Below are 13392 nucleotides of genomic sequence, written 5' to 3'. Positions count from 1 at the left end.
CACTCTGGTTCCCAATTAGAATTACCTGAGGAGCTTAGAAAGACAACTAAAAACAACAGCAACAAAAATAACAACCACCACCAAAGGCCGAAACAGTTCCTCATCACCCTGATCATCAGTTAAACTAATAAGTGTGGGAGCTCAGCCTTCAGGGTACTTTTACTCCTCCAACTTTTCATTTCAAAAAATTTTAACCTACTGAAAAGCTGCAAGAATAGTTCAATAAACACCCATCCATGTACCAGATAAACATTTTGTCGATTTACTTTCCCCTTTCCCTTTTTTGTACTTATGTATATCCATATAGTGTGCTAATACATATTTACCCCCCCCCCTTTTGGAAACCATTTAAGTATTAGTTGCATATATCCTGACACTTCCTCCCTAGATACTTTGGCATGTAACTCCTAAATTTAAGGACATTTTGCTACATAACTACATTACTCATGACTATCACATACAGGAAATTTAATAATACATGATAGTGATGTCTAATATTCAGTCTGTACTCAAATTTTCCTAATTGTCCAATAATGTTTATTATAGCAGTGCTTCTCAAAATTTAATATCCATAGGACTCACCTGGAGATCTGGTGACATTGCAGTCTGATTCGGTAAGTCCAGGCTGGAGCCTGGGGTTCTGTATTTCTAACTGGTGGTCAGGTCCCACAACTAACGTGCGGAGTAGTGTAGCCTTATGATGTAGTTTGTTTTATTTTGTTTTCCAACTCAGAATCCAATTAGGCATCGTTTAAAAAACTGTTTTTATTGTTTTGAGAGGGAGAGGAAGGGAAAGGGAGCAAGAGATTGAAACAGGCATGATCCACTGCCTCCTCCTCACCTCCACTAGGGATCACGCCTGTAATGCCAGCATGTGCCCTGACCAGGAATCAAACCCATGACCTCTTGGTGCATGGGGCAACACTCAACCACTGAGCCACACCGGCCGAATAGACATCACTTCTTTTTTTGGCATTTAGTTGTCATATCTCTTTAATATCTACATTTCCCTGTTGTTGTTTTTTCATCTATCTCATTGACATTTTAAATAATTCAGTCTAGTCGCTCAGCAGAATATCCTTTAAAAATATTTTTTCATTGATTTTTTTTTTTTTTTTAAGAGAGAGGAAAGGGGGTGGGGCAGAAGTATCAATGTTAGAGAGAAACATTGATCAGCTGCTCCCACACGTGCCCTGACCAGGAATTGAACCTGCCACTTTTTGGTGTACAGGATGATGCTCCAACCAACTGAGCCGTACCAGCCAGTGCTACAGAATATCTTTTAAATAGACATTTGTTTCCTCATCAATATATTTACAGTAAACATGTTTGGCAACAATACTATAATGATGAATCAGTGTATTTTAAAATCTACTGCCAGTGTTTCTAATTACCACTCCACGTGGGTGTTCTTAAAGAATTAGTGAAAAAGATAAAAAGAAGTGGTGAAAAACCTTTGTTGTGTGAATTGCACAAAACCAAGCACCCCTTTTCCCCTCTTTAAAGTCAAAGGAAGGCTAGTACTTAATTTTAGAGAGTATGAATAAAGACAACTTATTTGGTTAAAAATAATTAAACTGTTCATGCAAAAGAAGAGTCTTACAATCTATATGCTTTGCCTTTGCATTTGTGTTCTAGCTACACAAGGGATTTATAGCAGGAAGCATTGCATGATGATGACAGCGTACATGACATCTATACGAAAAGAATTGAGTTGCTTTGAAAATTGGCAAAGCACAGAAAGTAGTTGTTGATTTTTGAAATGTCTGAGCATGACGTGCAATCTATCATGTGTACTAAACAAGAATCTCTCGCTTGTAAGCAGTGATGTCTCGTCAACTGCTTAAAAAGTGGTTCTCCTCCCCTTTCCCACTTTGGGTGGAAAAAAAAAAGTTGTATTTGCCAATTTCCATGAAGCAAATAATCCTACCATGGATGATTTCAAGCTACTAATGTAACACCCACTAATTTGCAAAATTCCTGAACATTTGACGATTGATTCTTGTGTGCCGATCTGAGGCCGCTCCAGCACACTTTTGATTTTAAGAAAAGAAATCCAACTCAATCTGATTTAAGGGAAAACTAGAATTATTGGCTCATGTAACTGAAAAGATTAGGGACAGAGCTGACCTCAGACCTGGCCGAGTGCAGGGTGTCCTACACCAGCTTTGGGCTGTGAGCTGGTTGGCGTTCTCCACATGCTGTGGTTGACCCCAGAGGCTTCAGATCTTGATCCCGAAGGCAGACTAAACAAAGGTGGAGAACTCTGGGTCAGACTGCATAAAATCTCATCTCACCGCACACTTGCCACCATGACCTAGAGTCATTTAATATCTCTGTGGGGCAGTTTTTTGTTTTTTGTTTTCATCTGGATAGTAAAAATACCTATGGCATGTGATTATTTGGTATTTAATAAATTGATACCTAATAATTTAGAGAATACCTGGCCAAGAGTAAGTACTCAGTATTCTCACTGTTATTTTTATCATTCTAAACCTCAGAAGAAACAAATCTTTTTTTAGCTAAAGCCTTAACATTGAGCTTTAATGATGTGGGAATCTTTTTTATCCCTAATAATTGTTCAGACCAGGGAAGAGCTAAACTTTAGGGCTAGGAGGTCATCCTCACTCGAGTAGATTGAAGATAGGAAACAGTGATTTCCAAAGGAAAACTGATGTCCTTTACCTAAAATAAGGGAAAGAATGACTATGGTGCAAGAAAAAGTTAGGATTTTTACACCTGGATGTAAAAAATATATCTTTTTCAAGAGTTAGATGAAATATATCTGATGACACCAAAATTGATCTTAGTGATATGAACTTGTGTTTTGGATAGAAAAATCATGGTGACAAAATTTATTTATTTGTGCAAATTCATGGAAAGTACATTATAGTAGTTCCTTAAAATGTAAAGATCATCATTGGTATTTAGGGTCTCATGGAAAAGTTATCACAAAGCCACGGAGGTATAAGAATATGTATCAAAACTCTTAGCACATCACCGTTTTAATCATTATAGAGAGGTAAACTTAACGACTGTGTGAGAGAAGGCTTTTTGCATTACTTAGTTACCAAGTAATTCACCTGAATTATTTATTTTGTATTTCTAACTGGATAGTTTCTGGCCATTAAATGTGCTCTCTTTTTCATGCTATAACATTCTCCTTCTGACATATATTTTATTTTATTTTTTCTGATATATATTTTAAAACACTGAATGGAAAAGTATGATGAGCAGTGGGCTTTATTTTTGAATATCTATTTCCTAAATCATTTTTTAGTAACTAAACTATTGCCTCATAAATTTAAATAGTTGCAAAGGATGTACTTTCCAATATTTTATCAATACTAAATTTTAAAAATAAAAATTGCATTACTCCTTTAAATATAGCAATAACATTTGAGTTATTATAATGATTTGATACCCATCATCTATTTTTTAAAAATATAAGAACAACAATCTCAATCAAATTCAAACAGGTCCTAAAATTTATATGGAAATGTAAAGAGCTAAGAATAGTCAAGGCTTGCTGGAAGAAACCAAAATTATAGGACTTGTTCAGCCAGATATTAAGGCCTCTAAGTGATGAAGATTAGGACAGTGTAGTGTTAAGGGTTAAACAAACTGACAAATGGAACAGAGAGAAAATCTGGAAACATCCTTGCAGAGATGTTTTGCAAGTAGCATGGCTGAGCAATGGGTAAAGGATGGTCTTTGAAATTCTCTTGCACCATATATAGAAATCAATTCTAGGTAGATTATAGGCCAAAATGTAAAAGGCCAATCTTTAAAGGTTTCAGAAGACAATAAGGATGAAAAAAATATTATCTGTTCAAGAAAGGATGCATAAATTTGGATACATTAAAGTAAGTTGTATTCATTAAAAGGGTGGAAAGATAAACCACACAATGAGAGAATATATTTGCAGTGCATGTGGTTATATAAAAAATATTTGATAAAAAATCAAAAGAAAAGATATAGAACCTGATGGAATGTTTCTCTGTGTTAGAACTATTGACATTGTGTTCTGGCTAATATTTTGTTGTGGGGAGTCTAGCCTATGCATTGTAGGATGTTTAGCAGCATCTTTGGCCTCTAGCCACTAGATGTCAGTAGCACCTAGTTGTGACAATCAAGCATACATCTAACCATTGCCAAGTGTAAGTGTTCCCTAGGAGAAACGGTAAAATTATTTCTGGTTGAAAACCACTGTGATGGAGCAATGAGCAGAAAGCTGACAGACATTTGATAAATAGGAGCTCTAATGTCAATCAACAAATGAAAATGTGATCATTTATTAGTAATCACAGAAATGCAGATAAAAACCACTGAGATATCATATACACCTATTACATTGACAAAAAGCTTTAATTCTACCAAGTGTTGATAAAGAACACTGGGAATTCTCGTGCATGATAGTTATAGAGGTTGACACAAGCATTTTGGAAAACAGTCAAATCATTTCATCAAGTAAAGTTATGTATAATTTAGGGCCAAGCAACTCCATTTCTGAAGCATATATATCTTAGAAAATGCATACCTATGTACATCTGGAGACGTGTAAAACAACGTTTGCAACAGCATTGTTTGTAATGGCCAAAGGCTAGAAATAAGCTGAATGCTCAATAATAGTGGGGTGTATAAATCAACTGTGGTACATGCATTCAAATGAATACTATAGTACATTAATGGAAATGAGTAAGAGACATGCAAGCAAGGATGCATCTCAGAGTTATAATGTTAACCAACCGGCTTAGATGTTAGCTTTGTGATGTTCATTACATTATACATTTTGTGATTTCTGTACTGTCCTGTATATGTGCTATATTTCACAGTTTTGAAAAGGTAATATATAGGCCGTGTGGCCCAGTGGTTGAGCATCTACCCATGCACCAAGAGGTCACTGGTTCAATTCTCGGTCAGAGCACATGCCCAGGTTGTGGGCCAAATCCCCAGTGTGGGGCATGCAGGAGGCAGCCAATCGATATTCTCTCTTATTGATGTTTCTATCTCTCGCTCCCTCTCCTTTCCTCTCTCTCTAAATTCAATAAAGAAAAAAATTAAAATAAAAAATGGTAATAAATACTTAAACATTTTTTTTAAGTTCACGATAATAAAAACACTCAACAAGCCAGGAATAGAAAGAAACTTTCTCGACATGATACAGGATATGTATGAAAATCAGTCATACCTAGTGGCGGAAGGCCGAAAGCTCCCCCAGGGTCAGGAACCAGATGAGGATGCTCATGCTTTCCAGTTATATTCAAGCCAGAAGAATTGGGCAATAAAACCAATCAAAGACATCCAGATCGGAACAAAAGAAGTAAAATTATCTTTATTTTCATATACCATGATCTTTTATTGAGAAGATTCTAAAGGTTGCAGTGTACAAGACTAATATACAATAATTGTATTTCTACATATGAGCAGTAAATAAACTGAAGATAGAATAAAAAATTCACTTACAATCACATAAAAATAAAATATGTATGAATTAATTTAACAAAAGAAGTGCAAAAATTATACTAAAAATTACAAAACATTGGAAGAAATTAAAGAAACTTTAAAAATTAAATGATAGCCTAGGTTTATAGATTGGCTTTATTGTTAATATGGCAGTACTCCTCAACTTGATCTATAGATTCAATGCCACCTTTATTTATTTACTTTTTCTTTACTGATTTTAGAGAGAGGCAGAGAGAGAGAGAGAGAAACATCGATGAGAGAGAACATCGATTGGCTGCCACCTGCATGCCCCACACTAGGGATTTGACCCACACCCTGGGCATGTACCCTGACTGGGAATCAAACCAGTGACCTCCTGGTGCATGGGTCGATGCTCAACCACTGAGCCACACCAGCCCGGCCAATGCTACCCTTATTAAAATCCTATCTGCTTTATTTGCAGAAATTGACAAGCTGATTCTGAAATGTATATGGAAATTTATGGGACCCAGAATAGTAAAAACAATCTGGAAAATGAAATACAACATTGTAGAACTCACACTTAATGATTTCAAAATCTAGAAATTATTACAAAGCTACAGTAATCAAGACCATCTGACACTGGCATAAATACAGATATGTATGTAGATCAGTAGGATGAATTGGGACACCAGAATTAAACCTTTACATGAATCAATTTATGGTCATTTTTTTTTTTTTTTTTTAACAAGGATGTGTAGGTCATTTGATAGGGGAAAGAAAACTGTTTTCAACAAATAGTTCTAAGAAAGCAGATAGTCACATAAGCAAATTTGCACTTCTTCTTTACAGCCTACACAAAAATTAACTTAACGTATATCAAAGACTTAAATATAAGAGCCAACATTATAAAACTCTTATAAGAAATCTTAGGTTGAACATCGACCCATGCACCAAGAGGTCACCCATTTGATTCCCTGAACATTGATGCAGTCAATTGATGTTCTCTTTCATCGATGTTTCTATCTCTCTCTCTCCCTTCCTCTCTCTTTAAAGTCAATAAATAAGAAGTAATTAAAAAAAAAGAAAGAAAGAAACCTTAGGTTATACAAAGCTTTCTTACACATGACACCAGAAGGACAGCATCCAAAGAAAAGAGGAATTGATTAAATTTTATCAAAATTGACATTGTTGTGTTTCTAAGAACACCATCAAGAAAATGAGAAAACTACCCATTGAATGGGAAAAAATATTTGCAAATCATATATCTGATAAGGGACTTGCATTTAGAATATATAAAAAAGTCTTACAACTCAATAACATAAAGACACTTTTATTACAAAAATGGGCAGAGAATCTGAATAGACAGTTTTAAAAGATGGACAATTAACTCATGAAAATATGCTTATCATTATAACCATTAGATAAGTGTAAATTAAAAGCACAATGTGATACCATTTCACACCCACTAGGATGGTTTAATCAAAAAGATTTATAAAACAGCCCTGGCTGGTTTTGCTCAGTGGTTAGAGCATTGGCCAGCGGACCAATGAGTCTCAGTTTTGATTCTGGCCAGGGTCACGTACCTCGTACCTCGGTTGCAGTTCCTCTCAGGCCCTGGTTGGGGTCATGCAGGAGGCAACCAGTCGATGTGTCCCTTTCATGTTGATTTTTCTCTCTCTCTCCCCCTCTCTCTCCCTCCTATTCTATCTGAAGATAAATAGAAAAGTGTCCTTGAGTGAGGATTGAAAATAAAAAGTAAAAAAAGATAAGAAACATTGAGAAGGATGTGGAGAAATTGGAATTGTCATACATTGCTAGTAGGAATGTAAAATGGTGCAATTGCTTTGGAAACCAGTCGGGCTCAAGAGGTTAAAGGTCGAGTTGCCATATGTCCCAGCTGCTCCACTCCCAGGCATATATTGAGAATAGCTGAAAAGCTTTAAAGCCATGTTTTTCCTTCAGAGTTTCTTAGTAGTGCTCTCTTTTCATTGATGTTAGGAGACTAAGAGTGATATGTTCTTTTTTTTCTTCTTCTAGTTTTTAAAAATTTACTTTAGAGAGAAAAGAAGGGAGAAGGAAAGGGAGAGATAGAAACATTGATGAGAGAGAACATCGATTGGCCACCTCCTGCATGCCCCCCACTGGGGATTTGGCCCACAACCTGGGCATGTGCCCTGACCAGGAATTGAAATGGTGACCTCTTGGTGCACGGGTCAGTGCTCAATCACTGAGCCACACCGGCCGGGCAAAAGTGATATGTTCTTTAATAATAATCCAGAAATGAAAGAAGTTTTTTCAACAAAAAATTTTAATCTAAAAAAAAAAAAAGCAAGCCTGGCTGGTTTGGCTCAGTGGTTAGAGTGTCAGCTCATAGACCAAAGAGTCATGGGTTTGATTCTGGTCAAGGGCATGTACCTCAGTTGTAGTTCAGTGCCCGGCCCTGGTCTGGGTTGTGCAGGAGGCAACCAATCCATGTCTCTCTCTCTCTCTCTCTCTCTCCCCCTCCACCCCCACTCCTTTCTCTCACTCTATCTGAAGTTAAATGGAAAAATATCCTTGGGAGGATTAAAAAAAAATTTTTTAACTATGTGCATTTAAAATCAGCACTTACTTGTGTATCCAATACAAATGACCACCCACGAAGTGGCTTCAACAACTCAAGTTTATTACTGTGTAGTTCTATAGTTTAGAAATCTGAGGATTAAAACTAAGATGTCTCTCACTTATTTGTGGAATATAATGAACATAACAGTCTGAGGAACAGGGTAGACCCAGAGACGTGGAAGTAGGGTGCAGACTGACAACCCTCAGAAGAGGGGGTGGTGGGGGAGGGAAGAGATAAACCACAGAGCTTACATGCATGTACGCATAACCAGTGGACACGAACAGCAAAACCGGGGATGGGGTGGGGGGTTGTGGAGGAGGGTGTCAATGGGGGAAAAAAGGAGAAACATCTGTAACAAAAATAAAATAATAAAAAAATTAATTAATTTAAAAAAAAAAACACAACAAAACAACTAAGGTGTCTCCAGTGCTGCGTTTCTCCTAGGAACTCGGGACAGAGAACCTGTTTCCTTGCCTTTTCCAGTCTCTAGAGGCCTTCAGAATTCATCCTGGTTCCTGTCCCCCTTCCTCCATCTTCAAAGGCAGTGTTGTCACATCTCTCTTCCTCCTCTGTATCTCTCTTCCCCTTCTAAAGACCCTCTTGATTACCTTCGGCCCACCTAAACCATGTGCCAGTTTTAAGGTAGGCTGATTAGCAGTCTTAATTCTGTCTGTAGCCACTGGTTAGGGGCATCTTGGTGAGAGTGGGGGGCATTATTCTGCCCACCACACTGTGATGTTTTTCCTGGTAGAACTGTGTGTAAGTCAAGGTAATAGAGAAAGCCCTATGGGTTCCCGGTACTTTGATTCATCACTGAAGAAGGATTTCTCTTTTGGGCAATGTGCTAGAGTAAATGTCGGCATCAGTGGACAGTAGGCCTTCATTTTGTAAAGCGGAGCAAGGCTGTTGTGAACTCAGCCTTGTTCTCGGGCAAACCAAATTCAAGGGGAAAATAAATGTGGAAATGGAGGATCTGGAGCAGGGTTGACTGTTTCCAAATTATTGGGATGATGCGCATATCCACTGACAGGCTTTCCATGACCCGGGACCCCAGTTAGATGGCCATTGATTTGGGACAGTGGTTTCCGAACTTGGCTGCCCTTATCATTTACCTGAGATATTTAAACGGTGGGGTCAGATTTCCAGGCTTTCATTCAGATCTGCTGAATCAGAAGTCAAGAAAGCAGAGACCCAAAAGATGTTTGGAAAATTTCTTTAGTGGATTCTGATAATTAGCCAAAGTGATAGAAGATATACATGTCCACTAGCCACTCCTATCAATTGCTGGTTAGTTTTGAAGGTCACAGAACATTTCAATATGACCTAGAGCTTTGGCCCGTCTAACTCCTGTGGAGTCAACAGGGGAATCTGAAAGTATCATTCTTCTCACTTTCAAGTAAGTACCCCCCACCCCAGAAAACTAGAACCATTGGCTGTTTTCCTCTTTGGGGCACATAAACTCTGCCAGCATAAGCTAGGCCTTATATGAGCTTGACATTGTTGATTTGCCATAATGTGATTAAGTTGTTAAATTTTATCCCACAGATCTAATGTAAGAATACAGCCAATGCTTTGGATCACTTTCAATTTACACCAAAAGTGTGATATACCAAGTTATGCTTATAATTACTATCTAAAATCTATGAATTAACATATTTTCCACACCTTCTAGGCAAAGTGTTGATTTTTTTTTTGGTAAGTTAGTATAATAACCTTTTAATAATTATAGTTCACCAGGAAGACAACAGCCGATCATTGTACATTTTGATAAGACTGAAATATTGCATTTTCTCTGTAGCTATTACAGTACATAAAGAACCTCAGGAGGGAACTCCACCCTTGACCCAGATTCAGGAAGCCCTGAAACCTCAGGAGAATATATCACGACCCATTCACCATCCTTTAGTTTTAAAAACGAACTTTGAGGAAGAAGAGGAGGAAGGAAATGAGCAAAGTGGTTAGTGAACTTTTTCTCAGATTTATAATGCCCATACAAAAACCTCATAATATTTTCTAAGTATTTATTTCACTACTAGAGTTTTATAACTTAATATGTAAGGCAGGTTTTGGTGAGACAATAGTTTTACATTTATTATATATATTGAATTCATTATGTTCTCATTTGTTCTGTCTACACATGCTTACTATTTGGATTGGAAGGCTTTGTTGATTATAGGATGGCTGAGAGATGGTTTTCCTGTTTAAATGTGTAGAGTTATTTATAAGGATACTAATCACTTCTTTTATTTATATGTAACTTAACATTGATATACATGTGTCCATCTGTTTATTGCATGATTACATCCATCTGTCTCCCATTTAATCCTTGAAGTTATAGAGATCCATAGAGCAGTTTATAATGTATAAAGCCCAGCCATCTGCATTATCCCAGATAATTCTTCCAAAAGTATAAGCAAGGTTAGAACCCAGTTCTTTTTTCATCCTAGTCCATCCTGTTCCTCCCATATTATCACAGCACCGTGATGCCAATATGTATGTACGAACAAGACAAACATGCTGAAAAATAAACTCCCACTCTCTCTTGGCCCTGGATTGTGTCCTTCTGTGGGCCACAGGCCACCGTAGTGTCTGTGCTCAGGAATGCCTAGGAATATGTATTTTGTTCTGGTTTTGTCTGCTGTCGCTCCGTGTCTTCCATACCTTCACCTTCCTCCAAACAAACAAATATGATCTCACCATATGAATCCACAGCTCCACCTAAGATGCAGAATGTACAGTCATTTATTTTCTCTTGACTGATTCTTTCTAATATGTGAAATATAGAAATTAGAAATATTCGCCAGTATACAAATCATTGATTTAAAAAATTTAAATGAGTAACCCATCCATGAGAACAATGTTTGGGATTTTTTTTATTTTGCTTTATAAATTTTCAGATTGTTTGGCTTTAGGACAATTTGATTAGAAAATATATATCTATCCTATAGATGCTTCCAGCTTATGGACAAAGACCCCTGAAGAACTCGAGGAAAAAAGAGCAATAAAGGAGATGTGTTACAAATCTGGTAAGCAAGCAAAATATGTGTGGATCTTCTAATATTTGATGTGATCAATATACTCAACATGACTTTTCTTTTGGGAGATTAGGTGAATACTACAGATTTCAAACTTCTCCAGATATTTCATCATCAAAAAGCACAGCCTCTGCAGCAGAAAAAGAGTTGGAAAAGCCTCTGGAAAATGGCAGTGAATTACAAGAAGGTGAGTTCAGTGGCAGCATTTCAGTGTCATGCATTAGAGATACTTGGCGTGATAGGCTGTGAATTATTTAGTAAGATATACAACAGAGTTAAATGATAAATAATACATCAGAATTGAGAGTGAGGAGATTCTCTTATTGGATGACCTAAATTTAATGTAAAAGCTGCTATTAACATAATTAAGCTTTCCCAGGGGAGCCATGAAGTATGATGCAGTAACTCTGTAAGTAGTTTGACTTACCATTTTCTTTATCTACGAAAATACACATCCATATAAAACAGGAGATTTGTGAATAGAAAGGACAACCTAGCCCTCGAATGACATAAAGGAGCTCCACGCAATGGCAGTACATTTATCCATTGAATGAGTGCCTTCTGTGTATCAGACAATTTCAAGGGTGAAGCAGGTGGATAGTTCCAAGGCTGTGACTTTCATGGATCTTATACTTTGGCGAATCTGATTGTGCTCTTGTTGAACACTTTTCCCTTGTCAAGATGAGAACATTGTTTTCTGGGCATGAAACGAGGAACTAGGGGGAAATACATAGATGCCATAGTTTATATAGTTTATTTTGCCACTAGGATGAGCTGAAAAGCCAGTTTTATAGTAGTAGGAGAGATTTGAGTCACTTCCTACCCTAAAAAAGTAATAATAAAATAAAAATAAAAGGAGAAAACTCCCAGGATCAGGATGAATATAGGGTAAAGATCAAAGTGCCTGCCTTGCAAACCACATAAATATACGGCGGTAGGTGGCAGCAGCACACCATCAGATGGCAGAACAATCAGAAAGGACCAGTTGACAGGTAGTGGTGTGTGGACGGACAGGATTGCCCAGGTTACTGATTATCTAGACACAATCAACAATAGACAGCCCTCTCCAAACAATAACAAAACAAAAATAAAGAAACCAAGTTAGCAATGAATATTAAAAATGATAGATTATAAATACAATTATATGCAATTTTGCTTTATATTATGTTTTAAAAAACTTTGTTTATGCCCTGGCCTGGTAACTTTGTTGTTTAGAGCATCCTCCTGATACGACAAGGTTTCAGGTTCAATCCCTGATTGGGGAACATTCAAGAAGCAATGCACGAATGCATAAAAAATAAGTGGAGCCCTGGCCGGTTTGGCTCAGCGGTTAGAGCGTTGGCCTGTGGTCCAGAGAGACCAGGGTTCGGTTCCCGCTAAGGGCATGTACCTTGGTTGCAATTTGTCCCAGGCCCTGGTTGGGTCGTGCGGGTGGCAGTCACTCAATGTGTCCCTTTCACGTCGATGTTTCTCTCTCTCTCTCCCCCTCCCTCCAGCTCTGTCTGAACAAAAAATGGAAAAATGTCCTCAGGTGAGGATAAAAAAAAAAAAATAAGTGGAACAAGTATATGTTTTTTCCTTCTCTCTCTGTGAAATCAATCAATAAAACAAACAGACAAATAACTAAAAAGCTTTTTATTTTAAAATAATTTCAGTTAATTCATGAACACTCTTTACCTGGATATCCCCAAATGTTAGCCTTTTACACATAATTTTTCACTTTCTCTCTGTAAATATACACACTTGTTATTATTTTTGAACTGTTAGAGAGTAAGTTTAAGACATGATGCTCCTACATAAATCTTATATAATTGTAGTATAAATATCAAATTCAGACAATTACCACTGATACAATACTACCTACAGACTTTTTTTTTAATAATTCAGAATCATGTTTTATTAGATTGTCATAGTTCTTTTATTCTGGTTTTAATAGTTTATTTTAGAAGAACATTAGAGATGTATGAGGAAAATGGTAAAAATTACTTATCACAGTATAATTAGCATTTTAAGTCAATAGTAGACTAACACTTTTTACTCAATTTTTAAATAATGAATAGATATAAACAAAAAAATGTAACAATTATATGAAAAACAATGTTAGATTGCTTAAATATTTTTCTTTATTGATGCTAGAGAGAGAGAGAGAGGAAGGGAGTGGGAGAGAGAGATAGAAACATCGATGAGAGAGAACATCGATTGGCGGCCTCCTGCATGACCTGCACTGGGGATCAAGCCTACAACCTGGGCCATATGTCCTGACCGGGAGTCGAACCAGCAACCTCTTGGTGCATGGGTCGATGCTCAACCACTGAGCCACACTGG

General features: G+C 37.0%; 1 protein-coding gene across 2 annotated transcripts in view; it reads left to right on the top strand.

The window, feature by feature from the left end:
• CUNH12orf50 (chromosome unknown C12orf50 homolog) overlaps positions 1-13392 on the top strand; it is a 37254-nt gene that overhangs the window by 10891 nt on the left and 12971 nt on the right. For both annotated transcript variants that reach the window (XM_036252722.1, XM_036252721.1), the window contains exons 4-6: positions 9831-9989; positions 10981-11058; positions 11141-11254. In XM_036252722.1, coding sequence (XP_036108615.1) covers positions 9831-9989; positions 10981-11058; positions 11141-11254 — 351 coding nt within the window. The remainder of the gene's footprint in view (positions 1-9830; positions 9990-10980; positions 11059-11140; positions 11255-13392) is intronic.

Source organism: Molossus molossus, unplaced genomic scaffold (assembly GCF_014108415.1).
Source record: "Molossus molossus isolate mMolMol1 unplaced genomic scaffold, mMolMol1.p scaffold_m16_p_10, whole genome shotgun sequence".
Lineage (NCBI taxonomy): Eukaryota > Metazoa > Chordata > Mammalia > Chiroptera > Molossidae > Molossus > Molossus molossus.
The sequence above is the reverse complement of the archived record's forward strand: the minus strand, read 5'-3'. Positions and strand labels throughout refer to the sequence as shown.